The sequence below is a fragment of the Pygoscelis adeliae genome, unplaced genomic scaffold (assembly GCF_000699105.1).
Source record: "Pygoscelis adeliae isolate BGI_AS28 unplaced genomic scaffold, ASM69910v1 Scaffold186, whole genome shotgun sequence".
In the NCBI taxonomy this organism is placed as follows: domain Eukaryota; kingdom Metazoa; phylum Chordata; class Aves; order Sphenisciformes; family Spheniscidae; genus Pygoscelis; species Pygoscelis adeliae.
The window spans coordinates 1,366,589-1,392,364 of NW_008825071.1; the positions used below are offsets into that span (position 1 = coordinate 1,366,589).

Sequence of the window (25,776 nt, forward strand, 5' to 3'; positions counted from 1 at the left end):
GGGACTGGCTGGGCATCGGTCGGTGGGTGGTGAGCAATTGCATTGTGCATCACTTGCTTTGTATATTATTATTATTATTATTATTATTGCAATTATTAAACTGTTTTTATCTCAACTCACGAGTTTTATCACTTCTACTCTTCCAATTCTCTCCCACATCCCCCAGGGGGGGCGGGGAGTGAGCAAGCGGCTGTGTGGTGCTCAGTTGCTGACTGAGTTTAAACCATGACAGGGCCGAAATGAACTTTAACTGAACTGTTAAAGTACGTATGTCTGATTGCTTGAGTTCTTTTCCCTTTTCTGCTATCCATGCACTGTGCAACTTCAACTCTCAGGACTCCAGTTTCCCCACATGAAACACTGGGATAAAGTAAGAATCATTCACTGGTCTGGTTTGACAGTGCTGGACAAAAACTCCCAACTATTACTATTTTGAGTTTGAGTTACATTTGTACCAGACTCTTTCACTTGGCATTTTGAGAACATTTTATGCTTTTGAAATGCTTCACAAATTTAAATATATGGTTTTTAAAATTCTACCAGAATTCAGGCTAAATATCCCTGTTTTACATACATGGAGACGGACCAAATGACTTGTGCACAGCCCTATCATGAGTCAGTAGCAAACTCAGGATTTATGCTCAGGGCCTGTGTACAAGTCCAGTGTTCAAATCACAAGATGACTCTGATTCCAGATATAGACTCAGATATGTCACTTGGACATACAGCACAAAGACTACAACCAATAGCAGAGAGCAAGAAAAAACCCAGGGTGGGATTTCCTTTTCTATTCTCTACAGTCCCAGGAGCATCTCTCCAATCAGAGACTTGCTATTAACAAATGCAACATTTGAATGCTTGAACAGTTTAAAGAAAAAAAGAGGAAAAAAAAAATCAATTTCTGTTCAGAGGAAATTTTTTTTTAACAACTCTGAAGTCACCAAAATAGCTGTTATAGAAACTAATCAAATTATTAGAATTATGGAAATCACATTTAGAAATACAGTGATTAAAATAATGGGAAATAAATAATACGCCTCTAGTCAACGCATCTCCAGTCAAATCAATCCTACAGAGAGGTATGATAAGAAAAGAAGATCAAGAAGAATTTCTTGGGCTCCTTTTATCTCCAGGCAGCTGCCCACCGCAGTGACTCAAAAGTCCTAGCATGAGGCTTTAATAGCATTTGCAGATCCTCTGGTGCTCTTCAAATAAAGGGGGCATTTCAGTCCAAGAGGATTTTGCTATAAAATGGAGATGAAAACTAACTTATCATTAAAATGATGAACATCCAAATCAAGGTAGAGAAACCCTTAAGACTTTTTTTTAGCACATGGTATACATACCAATGAACTAGGCAGCCTTCACCTGTAAGCCGGCACTCATGGATAAATTTGATGCTCTCTCTGAAATGCCTTGCCCTGAAAACAGAAGCAGAAGGAGAATAAAGAAAGTGCTCTGTTTAGTAAAATCACTACTTAGAAAGAGAGAAACATATCCGAAAGCTCACTTAATGCTGTTTCTAGAATTTAGAACTGAATACAGGTCTTACAAGGTAAAAGTTACTGTCTGCCAGTGAAACGCAAAACTCACTGGCATAGTTATTCTCCACTCTACCTGAAGAAGAAACTGGTATCTCAGGCACTACAGTGTGATAAACATTAACAAACACTTTATTCTGATGACTGTCAAGTCTGTATTTCAGTTTGAGTTTTATTCCTTTTTAAACCAGTAACTTGACCTCGCATGTCCTTGAGTATGCTCAGATGTCAGCTGAAACCCAGCATGACTACATGACAGTTCTCAAGGTATATTGTCTCTCACAAAAAGGCATCCACTACCCGCTACCCAAACTTACACTGAACTTTGACTTCACTTCCTCCTTGTACTACAAACCATGTACTAGGACACATTTAAATGTTACGTCTTTCTTCTTCGCAACATGAAATCTCACCCTTTTGTCCCTACTATGAAAAAATTCTCAATTCAAGCCCTGACTTCTTCAGGTCCTTCCAGTCTCCTCCCCTCAGACTGCAGTACCCCTTCTGCCTGCCCTTATTCAGCGTGTCAGCCAACCCCCGCCTACAGCCTACCTTTTTTAAAAGCAGTGGAGGAGAAAATGTGGAGAAGATGAAGACTCAGTTTACAAACCTTAAGGTTTGTACACGCATTATCTCACACGCCTCTTCATTTTAAGTGGGGCAAGTCTGAAGGAAAGTAACTGGGCAGCTGTCACCATCTCAGTAAATTTGCAGCATCGCCTCTTTGCATCCCAGTCCCAAGTTGCTCACCCTGCCTCTGTCTTTCACAGACTGCAAAGCCTTTGGGGCTGCCTGCAATTTATCGCAGGTGCAAGCAGCACCTCTTAGTTCAATAGAGCTGGAGTTCACTGTGGCCTTTGAGTGCTCTTGCAATTTAAGCTCGCAAGCAGTAGCAACGTGTGCAACACAGACAGAGGAAAGAGCTTCTTGAAAGGCAGTCAGTACCGGGCTTATTGGCAAAGACGAACCTGAAAGCACACTGCGCTCAACACCCATGAAACACAACGTCCTGTATTCAAGACGTTTCCCCTCTCAGGGTGAATATTATACCACAAGTGTAGAAGAAAAAAACCTCAGCCCAGCACCAGCAGCCACACAAAAATCAGGAATACCCACATAAAAGGAAGGTTCCCTTCCTGCCCAACAGTGCAGCTGCTGATACTCTAAACATGCAAGACCTGGAGGAGAACAACAGTGATGCAACAGAGTGACAGTGCCTGTGGAACTTGTAAAGGCAATGATGCCTAAACTGAAATATCCAAAAAAAGGGATCCCAAAGCCCAGGACTCCCTCTCCAAGGCAGTTCTTGCATCACTGGATACAACATGGAAAACACAGCTGGAGAAGACTTGAGTGACTTATTTGGAAAACCTCAAGGCATGATGCAATCGCAAGCTTTAGGACGGCAAGTGAACTCAGGATTTTGTTTCTCAAGAAACCAATCAAGTATGTGGGATAAGTGAAGAAGAGGGAGGAAGCCTCACAAATGCATTTCTACTCAGACTGCCACTCCAAAACATTTTTACTGGCCGAGTTGTAAAAAATCATGGCGCTCAGGTCTGTCTGGGGGGCACGAGCAGCTTCACATAAATGAACTCAGAGGACAAATGAGATGTTGGGCTGTGTGTGCAAGAGGCATTGCTATTGCACAATGAAGGAGTACTTATCCGAGATTGATCGGATTCAGTCAGAAGAAACTTGGTTAGGGCTGGATTGACAACGTCCCAATCTTCTCATACACCCATCTTTTTCTCTTTCTCTCTAGAAAATCTGGCCAACAGCGCAGCTCCAAGCACCACTGAATTCACTTCAATGGTCTAGCACAAGTTTTGGTTAAACACTTCAGTGCTTTGGTTTGAAAAATATCTGTGAATGAGCATAACACCTTTGCAAGGTACTAAATATAGCTAGCAGTGAACTCCATTCACTCAGTTTTATTCACCCTTCCTTATTGCTGACACTCGGTCTGCTGAAACACTGTCAAGTGTAAGGGTTTACAGGCATTCATTAAAAGGAGAAGAGAAATAGCCAAGCTTAGAATTAGTGCTGCTCTGTAGAACCACGGCCCCTCCTCACCTCGTGTCAGAGAAAAGGAGAAATGTACTCCTCCACAACCCTAAGATATCAGGGTCTCTGCTAGCTCCAGCAGACACAGTTGCCTAAACTCATTTTCAAAGTTATGGTACAAACCATATTTACATTAAAACTAAGATTGAGGACCAGTTAGCTGTGTGGCAAGCGCCAGACACAAAGAAGAATGGCAAGTTTTACATTAACCACAAACCAGTTGATTATCACCTGTAACAGGAAAGCACTTGACAAATATGTTGATTTGCAGCCTATTTGTTGGACTGAACAGTTACTTCAAGACAATTTATTACATGATGCCTGGCTTTTACATCTCCCAGCTTAAAGCTGGGTCCTGAACTGCACCATTTTCACAGTGGGAAAACACCACAGGAAGAAGAACCAGTACAGTGCCCCTACCATCATGTTGTAAAAGTTATCTAAACTTACGCAGTAGCAAGCTGGATAATCCAAAACTAGGCTGAGGGCAGAGTTATGATACCAGATCTACATATTCATTCGTTGCTAGTCAGAATTCTACAAATATTATAAAGGTTAACAAAAAGCATCCAAATCAGATGGGAAGAAGCATCTTGATGTTTCTTTCCTTTGGCAATGGAAATGCAACAAAGATCCACCTAAATTTTTCTTCTCAATAGGTTATCTGGCTTCTGTATTACCACCACTGACAGCCTGACTGTTGGAGGTCAGTTCCTTAGGAACACGTAGCCTAAGACAATTAGCTGGAACAGGACAGGAAGGGAAGATTTGAATTCTATAGAATTAACTTTTTAGCAACAGGTTCTGTAGGAGATGACATTTCTGGAGAAGTCAACGGCCCAAGGTAAAATTCTCACAGTCCAGGGAAAACACTCATTTAATGCCTAGGAAGCACCTGAGTCTCAAAAGCAACTGTTTGATTCCTATGCTTGGTAGGGGCAGAACATGGGAGTAGAAGCAAGCTTTTGAGCCACTTTGGTGAACACCCACATGTTAACAGGGGAATTCCTGTCCCTAGCAATTCATTCCTCTGAGGAAAGGAGCTCCACTAAACAAGCTTACTACGAGTAAATGTGCATTACACACATAAGAAACCAGAAGTTTCCCCACAAAAACTGAGCTGAAGGGAATTAAGAGCTCACAGTCCCAAAATTCAGTGTGTAAAGGCTTTCAGTTGGACCTTATAAACCTGTCAAGCAGTTGCAAAGTAGCAGCAAAGCTTCTGACAAACTTGCTGTTGGGAGAGACAGACAAGACAGCAGTGCGTATCTGGTCAGTTGTGCCTGTCAACCATTGCTAAGAAAACACAAGGACCTGCAATACAGGATGCTGCTTTTTTTTTTTCCCCTGATACCACCAGAATCCCTCTTTTGAAAGAAGAGGGTAGATACACAAAGATATTGCAGAGACCAATTCCCTTTCCTGTTCCCCAGCTATCCCTCCCTCTGCAGAGGGCACAGGCAGTATGGTTAACTGCTCCTAGATAAAACTCTGTCAAATCCTCACAGACTGAACAGACAGCTTCCTCTTGCTTTCAGAAGATTGTACGTGCAAAGCAAGCAACATTGCTATTTGCGAGCATCATGATTTGATTTTACTTGAAGATCTGGACTGTATAAAGCAAAAAAGAAAAATCGGTTACTCATCAAGTTTTATTTTAAGTGGTAAAATGTATCAGTATTAGAAGTAATGACGTTTGCTTGCAACCACCTGATACCAAAGCAAGTATTTTAGATGTCTGCAGCGTAACAGAAACAATACTCATGCAAATATCGTATCTTCTTACTGAAGCTTTAAGAGCTTTGGTACTGCGCCAGACAGCTCAAGCGCTGGAGGTGGTTTTTCAATATAACTCCTTGATATTTAACAGTGATACCGTACACTGATTAACGTTCATCACAAATGCCATCCTTTGTTTCCATTCCCAGATCTCTATTAACAAAGGAAGCAGATTTGCAAAACGTTTTCAGAAATGCTACAGATCTCAGAATACCAACAAGCAATTAAAATGACAACTTGTGAATGTTTCCCTCTAATCTCTTATTTTTTCCTTCCCAAAAGGATTTTTTAATATTTTTTTATTTTAAGTATTAAGGCTGCAAAAGTTGTCCATGACAAAGGCAGTTAGCCATCTGCCTTCTCATTACAGACCTGTCTTGAAATGCAGGGTTTTGGGGTGTTTTTTGTTGTGGGGTGGGCGCATGTGTGTTGTGTGGTGTGTTTTTTTCTTCCCCCCTTCCCCTAAAATCACGACAGAAATGCAGAATGAAAAGGCAAATCACCACACATCAAATGCCACGTGGGAATCTTTCTAGGGTACAAGAAACACATACTCTAAAAATATCCCCCGAAAGCATGAGCCGGAATATTGCTGTGATGTGAGAGAAAAGCAGTGCTGCATTTCCTTCCGTACCCACCAGGCTTCTTTCAACTACTTGTTTCTCTACAAAACTTGGTAGCAGGATGTGGCTGAAACCCCCCCTCACCTCTCCCCAACATAAACAGTGAGCTCTAGAAGAAAGAGTTGGTCACCATCCAAGTTCTCTTACAAAACCTGTTTTGATTTCTCTTTGGACTCAAGACTTGCTATGCTCAATGGTTCAAAACATTAAAAGCAAGGGCAAGTCAATTAGTGTTTCATGAACGTTAGCAGAGACGAGAAAGAGTGAGGCTGGGACACCCTAGTTTCAGTACATGTATCCTCAAGGCAAGAGTCACCGCAGGGCAGAAACTTCCCACCTACTAGTGCCAGCCTACTACTAAAAGCAGCGGGGCCTTCTAAGGCAGGTTCAAGAAGTCCAGAGCAGATAGTTGCAGGGGTAGTTTGCACACTGGGACTTTACCTTGAAGGCCCACTGTGAGGAATTTATTTCAACCCTTGAAGCACCAGGGTTCATACCTCTTTCAAATATTTTCTTCTTGTTAATGGCTGGAGATAGCGCCAACAAAAAAGAACAGCCAAGCAAAAAGACTTACAAAAACAATGGCTAGAATAAACTGGGACTAAATTAGGAGCAGACTCACTAAGGAGCTCCTGAAGTTTAAGGCCACAAATGAAGAAGAGTGTTTACATACTGACCCTCCTACAAACCCTTACACACAAAAAGCAGGGTCTGAATCAAAGTGGCTGGAATAAAGTGTTACTGTGTTTTCTTAACAGATTAAAAACCACATCTGTGCAACAGTTGTGAGAGATCAGAATCGGATCTTTCAGCTGCTTGTAAAACAGGCATCACAGTACCGAGGGATTTCTGGGGTTTTGTGATTTATTTTTAAAGAAAACTTACAAGTTCTGCGAGGGTGAGTCAGCAGCAGGGATCCAAAGAGCACAGATACTTCACTCCCTGTGTAAAGAAGCAAAAAGGAATGAGAAGAAGATATCCAAGTTAAATACATTTATCTACCACTATGCAAGTCCTGCTCTAGACTGGTGCAGTTTTATTGACTTTGAGAAAGGCACACCATTATTCAGACAAGCAGAGATCATCTCTATGCAGCCAGATTTTAAACCAGTGTTTTTACATCTGCTTTGTTGCTAAGACACGAGCACATCACTTAGTCATGCTTATCCCAAGGCCCAACAGCAAGCTTTTTAAAATAGAAGCATCTTTACTAAAAAGGTGTAAACCTCTTTTTCAAAATCTCATTCTTCTTACATTTCTAGAAAAACTAAGTTGCATCTTCTCCTGCCCTTCCCTTTCTCTGAACAGATGCTACAACCTAAAATTGTGAAAAGCGATTTCTTTTGATCCTATGCAATCGTTTTTCTTTACCTAGTTGATAAACCAAACAAAATGCATTTCAGGGAAGAAGCATGTTTGTGGTATGCGTTTTGGCTTTTATTTTTTGGAAACTTCAAGAAGGACAACCGTAAAACTCATATTTTTCTTCCACAAAGTTAGCTGCACTTTCTTAGTCAACTATCGTAATAAGTTACAAGATCAATTAGGGAAGTTAGATAACCATTTCTGATGCATTAGAAATGTTACTGGGTATATTTAAAACAACACTATAATCATACACTACTGCCTTGCATTGTCAATGCTCATTTTAACTGCCATTTTATTTTCAAAGCTTGTTTTGCTCCTATGACTGTTAAGAAAAAGAACACTTCTGAAAGCATATTCAGCTAACTTCTCAAATAGGACTTCCAAGAATATAGGTTACAGCTCAGACGAAAACTAAATCATTCACTGGAAGTCTTTCGAATTGTCTCAGAGGCGGAGTTATGAATTTTTCAGATGTACTTGTAAAGATCAGGATTCACAGCGAAAGGTCCACCATAAAATGCAACTTAGTTTATCTTTCTGTAACAATGCAAACCCCTGTAATAATCCTGCATGTTAAACAACACACATGGAAAGTCACACATTTATCTATAAGAGATCCTTTGCCAACAAGATGGAACACAACATGCATCTACCAGGCATTTCATTTGCCAGCTGGGGTGGGGGGTGAAAATTCCATTGCTCAGCTGTGGTGGCTACCTGAGGCAGTATCTTTTCCAACACCACCTTTGCTTTGCTGGCTCAGAAACCCCTCCTCAATTTCCCCTAGGTGCACTTCGTTACTTCACTTGCCATCTTACACCAAAGAGCAATCCCTTTTATAAGAGGTCCTGGCCCCTGGCACCATGATACACCATCATGCGAATCCTCTGCAAGGTGCATGAACTTCACTACTATGTCAGAAAGGATGTGGTGATACCTCACCCCCACCTCTTCACCACCACTTACACATGGCACCAGCCATTTCCTCAACCTACCAGAACCCCTTCAGCCAGCGTCATCTTCACAGCCACACAGATTTGAGAGCCTGCCCTGTCCCCACCAGGCTTTACCAGACTTCCTCACTCTGACAGGCCATCCCCAGCGTGCCACAACCGGAGCAGAGATGCTACTGTCTGTGGCCTTCTGGTGTGAGGAAGCAGAGTCAGAGCAGGGAAGGCTCTGCAGACAGTGCTAAGTGTGGAGATGGAGACGTGGCAGCGCCTGACGAGGGAGAAGGCACCATCAGGACAACACCAAGCCAATGACAGCACATAGCATTTTACATGAGAGCTGCATGGCAAAATGCAGCTGAGGGGAGAGAGAATGAAGTCAGTATGCAAACCGAAGCAGCTTGCTGCCGGAGACAACGGTATCAACAAGTAGGAGTCCCTCCTGCCTTGTGTCAGGAGAAGGGATACCTGCTGTGGGAAACCAGGATGGCTCCACAGCCATAAGCTGATCCACAACAGCTTGTACAGATACATTCATTTAGACAGACGTTACAGCAGTAATACATATATTGATAGGCTGCTGAGCCAAGGATGATAGTTATATTGTGACAGATCAATTACGATAATAAGCATCTTGTATGACACATCCGAGAGGTTTATCTCGGACACTAGTATCACTTCAAGTGAGTCACTCCAGTAGAACGAGGGCCTGTGACCTTAAAGTAAATTTACATACTATTCTTTCCCCCACACCTCTAGACAACTCCATGCCACTAACTGCACCACCAAGGGAAAAAACAGGAAGAAAACTGAAGGTAGGAGATGCTTTAACTCCAGAGCGCACTATATGCCAGAAGGTTTGCTCCTTCAGCTTGCATTGACGCAAGTTGTACCACAGATTTCAGAAGCTATGGCACATGCTGAGTGCTCTTCACAGGCCGAGTGCAGAGGGGCTTTCAGATCATGTTCACTTTAAAAGCAGAAGTAGCACTAGCACAAGTTTAAGACCCACAATGTTCTTTTTTTGTCATGGCTGGCTAGTTCCCACTACCGCAAGCAAGCATGAAACTAGCCTATGAGAGACCGCACATAGTACTGAATGGCTCATCCAGAGCCTGATCCTGGAGGTCTTCAGCACTTAAAACTTCCAGTGAAGCCCACAGCACTCTTTTCACTACTGTGCTTGTAAATGCTTAGCATCAGCCTATTAGCCTCATTAATACAGCTTCTCAGACAGCAGATGGTTAAAGTTACTGGAATTTGGTATTTTGGCCGACGCATGTCACTTGTATGGTGTTTTTGGAAGGCTGTGGTGATGGACTCCTCCCTATGAGGAAATAATCACACACTCAACTCAGAAATAGTTAGAGGTGGGATTTCAAAAGTACTGTGCAGTGACCTAACCTGACTCCTACAAAAATCAACAGTGAAACTCTCAGTGACTTCGACCCAAACACAGTTTGGCCAGAGTTGGTAACTCCGGAGGATCCCACCCTACCACCAAGTTTTGCTTCTATTGGTGGAAATAACAATGATAATAATAGGATCAAATATAATTCATTGTAACTGGATACCTGAAATACAACAACGACACAAGATTGTATGGGGCAGGTATTAATAAATGAGACTTCAAGAGATTTTCTGTGTAGATACTCATATGTTGATTGCTGGAATTAGCTTTTTTTCACATACACTGGATACCCTTTCTTTTTTAAACACATTGGCAATAGGAGGACACAATTACTGAACCCTGCTGTCTGTGACTTTTAAAAAAAAAAACTATCCAGGATCATAATATTATTTGTATATTTATGTCCCAAGACACTGCTGTCCTTCCTGTGCATATACCCTGCAGATAACATCTAAGAACTGTCCCAAAGGGACCTTTCAAAGCAGAACAGTTTATACCAACCAAACAAATAAATACCTACAACATTTTAGATGGGGTACTAGCATGCAAGAAAGATAGGCACATCACTATTTTATTACCTAGCAGTTTGTTTGCCATTCTGAAACTGCAAAGCATAAGATGTAAGAAGGCAACAACCATTGAAACAGCAACTAAAACAGAGTAAACTAAACCAAAGATTGTTGAAGAGTCAAGCAGACCAGCTCCTAGTGAAAATTTCAACACGCTCCAAATCGGTACCTAGTCTGCAGTTTCATTGAATAAACTTGAATCTGATTGCAAATGCAATATCCAAAGTTGAACCACAATTGCATATTAATAAAGATGGGAAGACAAAATGCAAATTTTATGTCAACCATATGGAAGTCTTTATTTATTAATTTATATTTAAGTTAACTCTGTTTTGTTCCCTAGGAATGACAATTCTCTAAAAATTATTCAGTGGAGGGAGGACAGAACAACTCAAAACAGGTATTATACCACTTCACCTACACACACTAAATTAGGTGCCACAGAATAGCTAACTCATCCCAAAACATGGTATTTGTTCAAAGCAAAGAGAAAAGCTTGCAATTATAAAAACTGATGAAACGAGAAATATTACTTGAAATCCTACATGAAGTAATACATCCACTTTATTTATTGAATACTGCTGCTAATATATTGTTATTCAAACATTGCTTCATCTGACAGCTGTCAGTCATGTCTTATCTCTGCAAACAAGCTTTTTCCCAGATTACCCATTTAAAAAAAAAATCAATCCAACCTTTTTAATTAAACAGAAGTTATGCATGTTCTCAGGTAATAAAACATTCCATACATATGGAATGTGTTAAACCCAAGCTCCTAGGTCAATGAGATGCTGAACACAGCTTTCTTCTGCTCCTCTCGATTCACTACTACTATCCACTTGTTACTTTTAAATCATTGCTCACTTTCCTTTCTCCATCCATCACCTTTAGCACCAAACACTCCCACCCTTCAACACACACACTTCTCTAAACTTTTTCCGTATTATCACATGATGATCCTAACTGATGCCCCCATCAAATAAAAGCAGCACTCCTATTTCTTTTGGTGTATTTAACCTGTTAAGATTACCTCAAAAAAAATCAGTAAAATAAAATATAATTTACTTTTCTGTTTTCTGTTTCAGCAGAGTAACCACCAAAACTAGATTTCTGTCTCTCTTAGGCCCTGAAACTAAATGCTACAGTTAAACCGATACAGTGAGAGCTAACAAAACTAGGGCAAGTATTCCGATTTCAAGATTGTCAAAGTTGAAACAAGCGAGAGTTAAGTAAAATTTCTAAAATTCACTGTTATTTGAGAAACAACGACAACACATGCACAATTTCATCACAGATTCTAGAACTAAGTCAGTTCTGCTGCAGTGAATATCAAGGTATTAAAAACAAAAAGGTTAAGCGCACACATATATATGCAGAGGTTTTACACTACAGTTAATAAGGTATTCATGGAATTGCAGTTAATTTCAAATTTTTAATTATTTTAGAGGTCGATCTACTAAGATCAGAAACTGAAGAGTTATCTCACATTTGGAAAAGTCAGTAAGACTATATAGAACAACACCCTCCTAATATCATTATCATTTTAAAAGATAATTAAATCTTTGTTATTAAATCCAGTATTTCATGAAGTGCTCAGGAAACTTAACAGTCCAGTTTCTTAAGGAACACTGTTTCTATTCTACTTACCTATAATCTACTTTAAAAACTTGTAGCTTCATTGTAACTAAACTTGTAAAAACTGGCATTTTGGGTTTTTTAGTAGAACATGTAGAATTTTGCAGTAGCAAAATGACACGTCTAAGTGCTACATGTCAGATAATGGGTCAGTGACTGACAATAGGGTCTCTAAAGAGCACACACAAATTTAATTGCACAATACCAAGAATAATTTCAACTCCAAACAGGATAAGGTGCAAAGAACAGTACTGTGAGACAAATGCAGCACCTACATGAATGTTTCCCCCTTTGTAATGATCAAAGATGTTCTGAAGTCATTAAGAATGATGCTCAGTTTGATTACACCCTAAATCATACTAACATACAGTTTATCTGTGAAAGAAAACTGTCCAGCGATTTTTACATAAAATTGAGTACTCTAGCAAAACAGTATGCACGAGAATAAGGACGGACTAAAAATGCTACTCATTATTTCATGTTTAGTGGGTTTTCCAAGTAATGTTTTTTTACAGATGTTCTTCAGAACATTGTCCCCACCACTGCTGTATATACATTTCTGAGGTTCTAGTTAGCACTGGAAACCTGAATCTAGAACTTCAGATGTTAAAAGGCGAGAAGAGGGGGAAAGAACCTCAAATTACTAAATTTCTGTTCTCCAAGGGCAGGGGGCGGGGATTGTAAAAAAAAAAGTTTAAAAAGAGCAGGATTATATTTTTGGCATTAAACCTCTCTATTTAAATTTATGTAAAGATACCATCAACGACTTCCAAGAAATTTTTTTTAAACCTAAACCCCTGAACTTAAATTTGTGAACCCAGATGCAAATAGAAAACCTCCAGCACCTGGCAAGTTCTTTCAGGTTAGTCAAAAACCATGTGTTAATTTGAGTCGTCACATCAACAGATGAGGGCAGGAGGACTTATTTTTGTTTAGGGGCATTTCAGCAAAAAAGCTAAAGTGGGAAACAGCCGGCACAAAGCTTCCTCGAGCCAAACCAACAAGAGTTTATCAAGAGTTTTGTCCAGTAATGCACCAAACTGAACCTGCTAAACTGAAAACCGTTCAACCGTTTGTTTGTCCGTTCAGTTACTTTCTGTAGCAATCACTATTGGTGCTGATTTTATTAATGAGTCATAGAAAATACATTTTTGTTTCAGCAAAAAACAACACTAATTGGCTTTAGTGAACAACACACTCAGGTTTGGGTTTGAAAAATATTATAAATGAAATTGAAATTACATGAAGAATATGAACTACAGAAAGCACGATGCTCCTGCAATAGAATTTATACATTTGGTTTGTGTTATCTTGAATAATACAATAGTTTTTACAAGTCATGGGGGTTTTTGCAATGTTTGCTCATGGTTTTCTTAGGAAGTAGTCCCACTGACACTTCTGAAAAGTCCATATCATTAAGGCTGGAATGTGTCAATCACAAATATAAAGTGTCCTGTTAAAGCCCTCCTTCCCCACCTCTCCTCTCTATCACTCTTTCTAAAATTATAAGAGGGAAGTGCTGAAGAGTTTAAGGATTTTACTTTACTTGCACAAAACGCTGCACATATTTCTAATTCTAACCCTGAATTCCAATTCTAACCTGGCTCATCTGAAGGAATGCAGAGTTCCTTAGGAGAAAACACTAATGAGTTTATACTAAATGGTGATTTATGTCCTTTAGGACACACCAAGAATATTTACAGGACTACATACTTCAGCTGAGAGGAAGGACCTTGTTAGTTTGCCTTGACTAGATGATATATTCAAGCCCCCAAGGTATGTCAGGGCATATCTAACATCTGAGCACTACCTATCACACTTTGTCCCCGAGCCCTCAAGGGGATCTCTGAGTACTACAATAAAACAATACATCCCACCTCCCTCTTTCTTTCAGGGAATGCTGGAACGTGATTGCTACATCTCTGGAATATGCTCACATTACAAGCATAGATTAACACACTCTCCACATCATGTCCTCTACGCAGAGCGGGTCAGGGCATTTGCTCTTTTCTGGTCAATGCTGTATCCAAGCAATGAGAAACACCAGGTGTTTACTGGTCTAAACATCTCTCGTGCAAACAGTTCGCCATTGAAAGCTTCAAACGGTCCTCATTCTCTCCTCCCTGCCATCTGCCACTACAGGGACGTGCTTCCCCTGACGCAGCTAGCGTGTGCTGAGCAATTCAGACAGTGAACTAATTTCGTGCACCACCACAGTAGCCTCTGCCAAGGGTACCTCATGATGAACGCCCGGCCTGAAACACTTTAAAAGCCGCTTTGTGGAAGTCTCTTGGAGGCAGCTTAGTGGGCTATCAAAGTCATTTTTGAAAAATTATTCAAAGCTCCCAACTTCACAAGCAGAGCCAAAGCCAGACAGGGCATTACTTCAAACTAGAGAGAATCTTCTGGTGCCGCTACACCTGAAAGAAAAAATGGTAGCTATTTTGCTCAGCATGGTCTTCTGAAACATCTCATGAGGGGAAACCCTTACCATGAAAAGGCAGTGAAACAACATAGAAGAAAGTTAAGTTTTTTATTAGAAGAAGCACTTGTACATTTCCCCTTGATGGTAGCACAAAGGGTGCAAATTGACAGCTTCCATCACTGGTGAGAAGAGCTTAGTGCTATACATGGAAATGCAACAGTCTGACTTGACTAAATTATTAATTTGCAGAGCTGATCTTTATACGACAGCAATGACCTTGCGATATTAGCAGCTCTGATTTTGAAGGCTGTCTTGCCATCTCCTTCTTTAATAGTTCCCATAAGTCTTTGGGCTGGATACCAAAAACAGCAGAGCTTGTGCAGAGAATATGTTGCCCAGCCATACCCAGCAGGGACTTCTCTCATCATGTCATCAAGATGCAATTTTCATATATGAATAGTCTCCTACAGCTCAAGACTTCTGTATGTTATCCAACATCGTAACACAGTTTTAATAGACTGGCGGTTCTCACTTGCTGAGCAGCATCTGTCCAGAATTAGCATATGCTTTTTTCTTTAAAAAAAAAAAAAAAAAGCAAAAGCAGGGCTGATTGGTTTCCTAGTATTTCCCTATTTAGTTATTTCTTGTTGAGCAGTGATATGCTTTAGAGTCCAGACAAATGTTTTCTGGACTGGTGTCTGTGTGAGGATATTCCTTCGGATTACAGAACCAAAAGAAGAAAGCACTAAGGCAGCTTTCAGCACTTCCAGAGTTATCAGCTGGGGGAGCTGGGGACACAACACAGGAATTTTTTCTTTTGTTTTAGCACAGGGTAATCCCTGTTATACACACACACAAAAAATGAAGTCAGTCCAGAATGTGCAACCATGAGAGAAAGAAAGAAGGTTCCACAAACTGGTGATGGAAAGAAAGAATTAGAAGGAGATGAAGGATTAGAATTAGATGAAGCTTCAAAGCTTCAGTAAAAGCTCCCCCGTAGTAAACCTCATCACATTAAGTGCTAACAGCAGATATGATAGGTTTCTATAGCAAAACCCAAAATAGCTGCAAAAATACTATCCACAAACTATGCTAAGCAGATTACTTGATTGTGCCAGAGCTGCCAGTTCAGTTCCTCCATAGCTTAGTTCGCTTTCCTCTTCTAAAAAACTGCACATGTATAGCCTAAAGATCATCTGTAAACATGCAAGACTATCATGCCCAGCTAAAACTGCATTAAGATTTATAACATCCAGCCAGGCTTAAAAAATATGAAATGAGATTCCAGATCTTAATGCAAGCTGATATGAATACATTATCTATACTAGGTCTGCAGGCTATGACCATTTGATCTTAGAAACATTTCTCAGTTTTTGATAGGTATTCAGTCATTTAGCTCTTCACTTTCCTCCAAAGGTCTGGATTTACCAGCCAGTCATACACTTTAAATTCATAAACTTGATCCAGCACTTCCTCTTGTGATTTCCCCAGCTGCAACTTTCTCATCCTTAACACTTTATAAAACGGGTATATCACAGCATTCAGCAGAGATAAAACTGGTGCAGAGAAGTTATACAGCTTCTCCGTAGCATCCTTATTTTTCTACAGCTTCTATTCCTCACACTTACTGGTTCTGTTCCATTTACAGCATCTTTTTATTGCCTGTTTTCTGTTAATGCATTTGACTGTTTACTCAGGGAGTATGAAAGATTGTTCTAAAAGATCAGCACAGATTTTTCTACTGCGCTCTTCCCTTTCAGTTCAGCTTCTTAGAATCTCAGTATTTGAAACCCTATTTCTACTCTGATTAAAATTTTAAAGTTTGCAAGGAAAAAAAAAAATATCTAAAATTCTTTATAAGATGACCTGGCCTGTGAAGTTTTTTATTTTCAAAGATACAGTTCATTTAAGTTGTGCTGGTGGCACAAGCTAACAGACTGGACAAGAAAGATGCTTAGTTCAGTCAGCAATTAGCTCTTCTCTATCTTCCCCACCCCTCCACCCACCTACCATATCAGCACTTATTTCGGTAGCCATCAATTCAGGAAAAAGGGGAGGAAAACCACTGCTCTGGAGATAGCATGTACCAGATTAAGATGATACTGTTAATGGCATCAGAATACAAAGAAAAAAGAGTAAATAACTGTCCTCTGTGGGTGCTCTGGTTAATTATGCAGAATGAGGGGGAAAACCCATAACCTATAAAGCTAATATTTTAAGAAAGTTAGAGAAAAAAGAAGAGCGAATGTTTCATAGGCATCACAGAGTATTTTCTCAGCAACCAGAAGACATTATTGCAACATTCAAAAAATGCCATACAGTGCTTTAAGATCACTCTTTTTGCTTGGAGAAGAAATCCTAGAAGTGGTAAGACTTGAAACAGAACCATCTAGTACATGAGTATCACAGGGACACAGATCGGCTATTCACATGAAATGGAGATGCCAAAAACTTATGACAGCTTTGGAACTGAGCAGAGAGAGATGACAATACCCCCCAACACAAAAATTGTGCATGTTTTGTTGGGATTTCATTTACATACACTTCATCCAAATGACTTTAATTGAAACTACCACATATACTGATATACTCCTTCCTCATCTGAAAAAAAACACCACACTAAAAATAAAAACAAAACAAATATTCTGTAGCAACAGAAAACAAAGAAAAAAAACTGACATTCATATAGAAGCAGCACACATGCAAAAGCCTACTCTTAATGCAATTTGTCATAAACAGAGTGAACAATGCTTTTGTGGCAGAGGACAGTACAGGAATGACCAGGTAAACTCTTGTTGATTTAAGATCTACATTACTGTGATCATTACGATGTCTCCAAGACGAGTGCAGCCTACAGAGCTTCCTGCGATGCAGCAGTAGTCAGTCTGACAATGATAATGCTATATAATGATAATTATTATAAATAAATTAATGCCAAAGGACTCCACAACCACAGGTGACTGGTAACAGGATTCATACATTTACTAGACCAAACCTCTGGTGCAGGTCAAGAGCAACAGCAAAATTACTAGTAACTGACAAATGTGTGGTGGACCGTGTGAAAGAAGCTGGTAGTTTCAGTCCATTTCCCGATTGATGGACAGGTGTCTACAATGCACATAACAGTCACCACAACTGGCACCTCAAAGCGTCTCAGACAGACCAAGGACTGTGAAATGCTCTGACTGTGAAGTGCAAAGCTCAGAGACCTCTGTAACCCAGTCTTACTTGAATCAACTTCCACACAAAAATGGAGTACGCATGAAAATCCACTGTTGCCTCTGGCAATATATTTCAGCAATTACTTACCCTCACGGTTAAAGCCTTGCTTACTTCCAGTCCAAATCCGTGTGACATCGTTTGTCAGCCACGCATATCAAGCTGTTCTCTACAGTGGGTTCTCTGCATGGGGGCCCACAGATTGTCATCAGACCATCCCTGCCTCTCTTTGTGGATAACACCTCTCTGGGAAAGGGCTTGAATGACTGTCTGACCAGAAGACCTCCTAGCACCCCTTCCTCCCCCAGGACTCACACTGTACTCCTTCCTGCATTACACCCAGCAATCGCTGCCCAATGCACTGGAGGAAGCATTCTTGCTTTTGCCAGTATTTAAGCCTGTGTGTATATGTGTGTGGTTGGGGGGACGGGGGGGAAGGGTAAGAGTGAGAATTAAGGATGCTGCAAGTTCAGCTGCTTGGACATAACTGTCCACCACAGCACGCACATTCCAGAATGGGATGCAGCTGTTTTTAAGCAGCTGCACAATCCACATCAACATCCTATTTGGTTTGGGCCCACATTCATCTCCATGTAACATCCCCCAGAACAGGGTCAAACACCTGGTAAATCCACAGAGAAACACTCTTAGCTTCAATGGATCTGCAGCCAGATTCTCATAGGCAAGATTAACAAGATTTGCCTTTACCTCCTTCACTTAGGTCAATTGGAACAAAATTTGTTAGACTTCAGATCTAATGCAGCAGAGCAACACCTAGCTGGCATCCTTTGAAGCAACAGGGGGAAGAATTGCTCAGGATTAGTTAAAACTGCTTCCACATCCTCCGTGGGCTCTGACTGACCGCACCAGCTTGGTTAGGATATATGGATATCACAACAGTCAGACCTTTTGGCCTTTTGGTCTCCAACCCCAACAGCTGTTTGTCCTAGCTTTAAAAAGGGAGTACTACCAAGAGATCCAACAAAGTCACTGCCAGATACACTGTTATGTAAAGCACACTCCGAGATACCCATTTCCTTATCCACCTTTCAGTGTCTCTCACATTCTGAACAGAGGTTTTAAAACCTGAACTAGCTGAGAAATAAATCAGAAAGCAGGTGGCAAGAAACCTAATTATTCTCCTCTGTATATGGCTTTTGCGTAGATTTATAAAACATCTGTCAGTGTTCCACGGGCAGCCGTCCAAAGTGCTCTGGAGGAGCCAACTTGATTCACCAGGGCAATTGCCTTTGTGCCTCTGCGAGAACACACATGATGCTCTTGGACACCGCTCTTACTCAGGGGGTGACTTCTGTGCATCTGAAATAACAAACCTTGTTCCACGCGGCATGCAGTCCTTTCTCTTCGACATGTCACCAGTTACCTATAGTTTTTTCTGATGGAGTTATAAAAGTGCATCTTCAAACTACAAAATGCTTCCCTAAGTGGTTAAGATCCTGTGTAACAATGGTGTACTTCATTGGAATAATAGCCTTAGGATCTCTCTAAATATAAATTAATTTTAGGTTTGGTTTTATTAGAGGACAAATTTCCTTGAAACAGTTTATACAAAAAGAGCTAAGGAGCAATATAGTTCAGGCCAGATTTTGGCAAATTCCTTCCAGTCTAAATCACTTGAAGTCTTACAAAACAATTCTGTGTCTTGTACTTAATACAGGCTGCCAATGTCTAAAGGTATAAAAAGTCTTAGAATCCAATTGATTTTTAAGCATACTTGTTCCAGTTATTCCAGCATGAAAGTATGCAATAGCTTCCTAAGGCCAAACTTTGATTGTGAGCCACCTATAAATCAGACATCCGTGAGGGTTTGTAAATGAACATTGAGATAATGTCTGAAACCAAATTTCAGTAAGAAAACGTTGTTCTTTGTTTTAATTTACTTCTCAATAGGCACACACTATGAAACCTAAACCAATATAACAAATATATTTTTGTGAAACTCTTCATTCATTTTCTAGTAAGTTGGTAAGCTATGAAGAACTAAAGCAACATATATCCAAATACTGCAGTATATAAAGCACAGAGAAAAGCACACTTTTTAAAAGGTACTGTGAATATTTTAATCACAATCATGTAAAAATGGTCTGTAACATCACAGAGAAGGGCAATGCTGTAAGTTATTAAAGTAGAAAATAATTTTACAACCTGTAACAAGTTGGTGTTCACCACATACACTGACATTTGCTTTTATTTCTTGAGTATGGACAATGAAGCCAAGTTGGTCATTTTCATTCTCTAGCCACCACTATCAGCTTTAAGTACTGTATCAGAAATATTATTGCATCAAAACAGTCATTACTGAAACTCCAAAACCTGACAAGCAAGATGTGGGCAATTTGTCACCTCTTTGAGAGCTAAGGTATGCATCCATATTTGTTTGTTCCACAGACAGCCAAAAAAAGGCCAAGTTCTCTTTGACAACATGTTACTACAACACTATTGAGTTTTCAATATCTAAAAACACCTTCCATGGCTCGCACAGAAAGCTTTGTTTAATGAAATATTTGTAGCATTTCCTATAGGTTGATTAGGAAATACTTGATATAAAATATTGTTAGCAAAGGCAAATGCAACTACCGCACAGTCCAAGAAAAGGCAGCTTTTTACAGATGATCAGCATTCACATAAATACACACAAAACAGGGAACTTTAGGAAAAAAAAGATTCTCATACCACTGCAATTCCATGTTTAAAGGTCTGAATGACATCAGATGGATTTCTGAACACAAATGTAAGCCCTCACTTTCCAAGAGTGAGATCTGGGGGGGAAGAGGGAGACAGGCAAGGAAAGCATTCCCATTTGACTTCAGTGGACTTGAGAACGAGCCCAAGCACAGTGTGGATACACAAGCTGTAAACAAACCTACCTACAACCTGGCAAAGATGTAAATAACAAAGGAAGTAACACAACCTAACAGATGTTTTCTAGGCCCTTGTTCCTAAACAGAAGCGTTTATTTGCAAACAAGCAACGCAGTAAGACCATGAATGATAAAGTAATTAATAATCAGCTCAGCTCCCAAACAAATGGAACTTGCAATCCTTCCACTACTTTAAGAACTGGAGAAAAGTTTTAACAGTTGTTTTCCAGATCACCAGCACATAAAGGAGTATATTGCATGCTGAGAAAATAGAAGACACAGTTGGAGAAACATTTCTTTTAGATGCAGGGGTGAATAAAGCAAGTCCATCCTCAACCAGCCACTACTTGTTCCCATGCCACTGTAACTTCTGAGACACTGCTGCTTACCAGACTGGGAACAGATCTGGGTAAATATAATCCTTCATGTCTTTTGTGGGGGTAGCTAGAGACAGAAATGGTGACTTGGTTATATTTAACCCACAAAAGCTCCCAGATCTATTTACCATGCAGCCCCACACACAGATGCACCACCACAAGCGAGGTGGCGGCGTGTGGGCTGCCAAAACTACCACCACCACAAGAAACACTGGCCTGAGGCTGCAGCTGATCTGTGCCATAATTAGCCTTCCTACTTTTCTAATCATGATAATAAAACAAAGCAAGCTTCTATTCATTTGAGAGAACAGCACCCTAGAGGAAACATTACATCCCCCTTACTCAGTACAACTGTTTCTCTCTTCAACTAAGAGCAGGCTTGAAATTCAGTATGTTTCAGACTTGACAGGCATCAGGCACAACAGAAGTCAAATGAACAGTACAACAAAGTCAACAGCTAAAGCTCTGCTTCAGCACACTTCCCAGTTCAAGGTCAATCCTGAATTCACCATTAACTTGATTTTGGTTTTAATCGTGACATACTAGGGACACCTTTTGTTCAGCTTACCTATTGACTTGCCTGGGAGAGGGGGAAATTCTGTAGTTTAAGGACTGAATTCACTAGAGACATTTTACATGAAGAGAATGAAAAGCAGAGATTCCCACCAGCATCTGAAGGGCAACACGAGCAACTGCCCTACCCACTATTCTGCCGTATTTCATGAAAAGTGGAATGCAGGGAAGGAACAAACAAATTTAAGGGGACAACAGTTCCTAACATAAATCAAATAGCAAGATTTTAAGGTGTAGCAAAGCCCAGCCAAACTCCCCTCCTTCCAAGGTAAGCTGGCACAGCAGCCCAGCACAGGAGACCTGTAGCCTGATGCCAGCTCTTTCGCTGCTCAAGATGTCACAGCAAGTCAAATCATTTCAGCTCTTCAGATCAGCTTCCCTTCGGTACAATGGGGAATAATACTTCATGTTAAAGTGCTGGAGACCTACAGACACTCTGCTATATTAGATGTATTGTATGAGGGAGCACTGGTTTGTCCCACACCCCAAGCCTAAATAAGGCTATTTTACACAGAAAAGGACTGGAAACCTCTTATGCAACCATCTGCTATAAAGATTCAAGAAAGGGGCCCAAGTACAAAGGAGGGTTGGTAATGTGGAAGGTGGAGAAGGAATGTTGTTGTTTATGTGATGCTTGAACTCCACACAGAAGGAAACTTACCTTTACTATTAAATTAATAACATAATCCCATTATTGTGTTATATTGATTGACACTGTAATTGTCCTTTCCTTTGTCAGCTAGATTTCTTGTTGTTATAACAGCAGCAACAACAAAATCTGTGACTGGATCCCAAAACTACAGCTGTCAAACATTTCCACAAGAAAACTGATCTCAAAACACCAATTGTACAGAACAAGAAATTAACCCCAAGATGACTGTAACAGTCAACTGCAAAGTAAGGATTTACCATGGAGTCCCCCACACCTCTTACCTCCAGCATAGGGCGGGCACTGTCGTGGATTGAAAGAATGTGCGTAATGTTATTCTTACTCAATTGCTCTACATCTCGGGCATCTGTGATAAAGGGAAAAAAAGGAAGAGAATTTCTTTAATCTCTTGAAAAGACCCACTCCCCTTCCCCTTGTGCATGTTGAAAATCACTTATCATCGGTACATTTCTTTTTGAAGCTTCATAAAGTAAAGCAAAACCCCAAATGCAGCTGTTTTAGAACATCATCATCCGAGCGGGTAACGGGAAGACACACTTCTAACTCCAAAACAAATTATATACTAAATAAAGAACAAACTTAAGTGACTCAGGAATGTGTTCTTAAGTCAGAAGTTTCATGTATTTTGCATCTGAAATGTAAGTCTGTGTATGCCTACGTGCAGGTGATGGCCATCTGAACAAGCAGTCAGAGCTGTACAAGAAATAGCTTACCTCCTCTCTACCCACAAATCCCCCTTCAGGAGATATATTTTCACTTGGGAGAAAGACCTTGTGATATCCAGGTCTGAGAAGTGAAGCCAAGCGTATCTCTTGAATCGAGGTATTAATGGGCAAGCCGAGAACTAGATTCTTACTTCCTGCAGACTAGTAGGGAAAAATGTGCATTTAGCCAATACATACCATAATTTTAAGTCTGAAGAGAGAGAGATCATAAAGATATCGAATGTATGAAAAAGCAAAATGCTACAGCAAGGAAGTACAGTTGTGAAAAGGTGGTTCCTAGACCTGTAACCAAGAGGTTTCAAACATTCAAAACTGGAAAGCAAACTGGGGTGACTGAAAATTTGATGCTAGATATTGAGAAAGCATAGGTTTGTTTCTATGAGAAAGGTAAAACAGATTATCTGTCATCAGTGAGCAACTTTCCCCATACTAAACCATAAGCATGCCAGAAGATGACCTCAAAGAACCACTAATACAGGTAAAAATTAGTTTGCGTCCATTTACTTTTGACCTTTTTGCTTGAGAATGGCACAGCACACCATGGCAATTACAGCAGTGGTTTTGTGATGTGAACACCTGCCTTCCAAATCTGCCTGTACAATCTGTTCACATTAGCCTGGTTACACACAAAAAAAGAGCACTGACCACAAAGGTTTCAAACCGGCTCTCTCTAGGTACAAAAATAACAATAGCATCACCTGTACATTCTTTATGTACGTGCAAGAGTTCAATTAGCATCTCTTGCTTCATCTTATTCCACTCTACTATAAAGTTTCAATGCCTTTTCTACATCACAAAGAGGAATTGGACATTTAATTATACTGCCCCATAGACAAGATCCACGTGTGCACAATAACAGGCCATTAAATTTAAACCTAATCCAATTATGAAAGCTTCTCTAAGGCTAATAAAATGGAGAGAAGAGTCAAAACTGCATTGATTTCACTTGCTACTGGTCAAGCCTGCACAATCAACACAGATGTCTAATCCTTCAGGAGGGAATTAACACAAATTCTGTCTGAAACAGAATTAAGGTCTAGCTTCACAGAACAATTAAAATTTCCTAAAAATCTCAGAGTGAGCATTTCAAAGAAGAAACGCTAATGTTTGCCAGTAGAGGTCTTCTAATCCACCTGACCTTCAGATTTTTTAACAGTTTATAGGACAGTCTTGATTCCTCAGAGAACACTTAACCAGGCAAGGGTTTGCAAGCCCAGAAGCCAGCCTAAGCGTCCCTAAAAAAATCACTGCTTTCTGTTCTCCAAAGGCTAAGGGCAGATTTCAGAGCCTGCTGGCTGGAACTCACGGTGCCAACGCATACCTAGCACAATGAGACCCCAATCTCTAATTATCAGTATGACCCACATGATAAGAAATGGCTTGCCACACAAGGCAAACAGCTTTAAAAGGAGATATGATCCAAACTAAATGTTGACTGCTTTGAACCAGTCTGAAAGGCCTAATGGACACAGTACAACTCAAAAGGACTGAAAGATTTTAGTTCTTCAGTTAACCAAGAACTTAGGCTAAAGAAATTTCAACAAATCAAAACTATACAGTAAGGCAGTGAGATTTCAGATATTCCTAGAAACAAACTGGAAATGGCTATCCCAGACTTACATTCCAGGGTAACCAGCAGATCCTCAATATAGTTAGGAAACAACCATTCAAATCACAAAAGTAGAGGAGAAAAAGCTTCCCAGCCAATGACTGTATTATCTGGATCTAAGCTTTAAACAGTTTACAAAGGGGAAATTCCCCTGGTTCCCCTGGCACCTGCCATAAGTCTCCACAGATACTACGACAAAGCTATTTAAACAGCAGTACAAATCAGACACCCTGTCACTCATGGTCTCATACCGTAAATTACAAAAGAAATTAAGGGGTTATGTAAAGGACCACCAAAAGCCTGAGGAATCACCATTACCACAGCAATTCTAACTTATTTACTGTAGCACAGCGCTGTACAACCACATGCAGGCCCACATTTTGAAATCACAGCATGAAACACCCCATTTCCAAATTTAAAGATGAAAGAAACCTATCAGAGTCCATCTTGTGCACCCTTAAAGGGTCCCTCAAATGTAGTAGTATTCTTCACAGTAGGTTACCTATTATTCTGTTTCATACAGTGAAAACGCTTCTCAGCTGGTGTGGACTTTTGAGTAAAGCCTTCAGGAAACTCTCTCTTCACACAAAAGGACACAGTTCACACTGGGGGACTCTTCCTCCCTCCCTCCCATGCACATATTCAGCTTCTTTTCCCTCAATTTCATTCTATGACTCTGAGCTTAACCTCTGCTCATACACAGAGAGCTGCAAACACTTAATTGCAAAAGCAATGGCAAAGTCATCAAAATGGGCCTGGGGGGAGTGGTCAGAATTTGTTTCCCTGCAGCTCTGGGAAGCTTTAGTGTGTGGCTGGGGAGCAAATAACCTAGCATAGCGTGCTTCCATCCCCCACATGCAAAAGGGAGACAATACTGCTCCAACCACTCCAATTAAGACACATCAATGACTGAAGGACTCCAATACTAAGGTGATGAAGTCTCAAACATACATACAACCATTCTGTCTTACTTTACTATTTTAGTACTGCCATAGAGATGCAAGGTGAGGAATAAAGATTTCTCCCTTTGTAGAGTTAGATGGGAAGAAACAGCTGTAAAGTCTTTTCCACCTCTACTGCTAACAACAAAATACAAAAGCATCCTGCCAGGAACGGGGGAAAAAGCATTACAGTGATATGGGCCTGATCTCCAACATTTAACTGCAACTCACTTGTGAATTTAGAAGATTAAATGTCCCCACAAAATAAGTGAGATTAGTTTAAGTTTCTTTTCATTTTGTCACCTTTCCTCCCATTAGCCAGCTATCCCAAACTAAAGACATCCTTCCTTCTTCCTCCTCCAAAGCCCACCTTTCTGACTTTGTTGTTAGTCTGAAACGACAGATATGCTCCT

General features: G+C 40.3%; 1 protein-coding gene across 1 annotated transcript in view; it reads right to left on the bottom strand.

The window, feature by feature from the left end:
* DUSP22 (dual specificity phosphatase 22) overlaps positions 1–25,776 on the bottom strand; it is a 45,448-nt gene that overhangs the window by 7,608 nt on the left and 12,064 nt on the right. Inside the window, 4 exon segments of the mRNA XM_009326520.1 lie at positions 1,347–1,421; positions 6,896–6,927; positions 6,929–6,952; positions 22,352–22,434. Of these exon segments, the coding sequence (XP_009324795.1) occupies positions 1,347–1,421; positions 6,896–6,927; positions 6,929–6,952; positions 22,352–22,434 (214 nt within the window).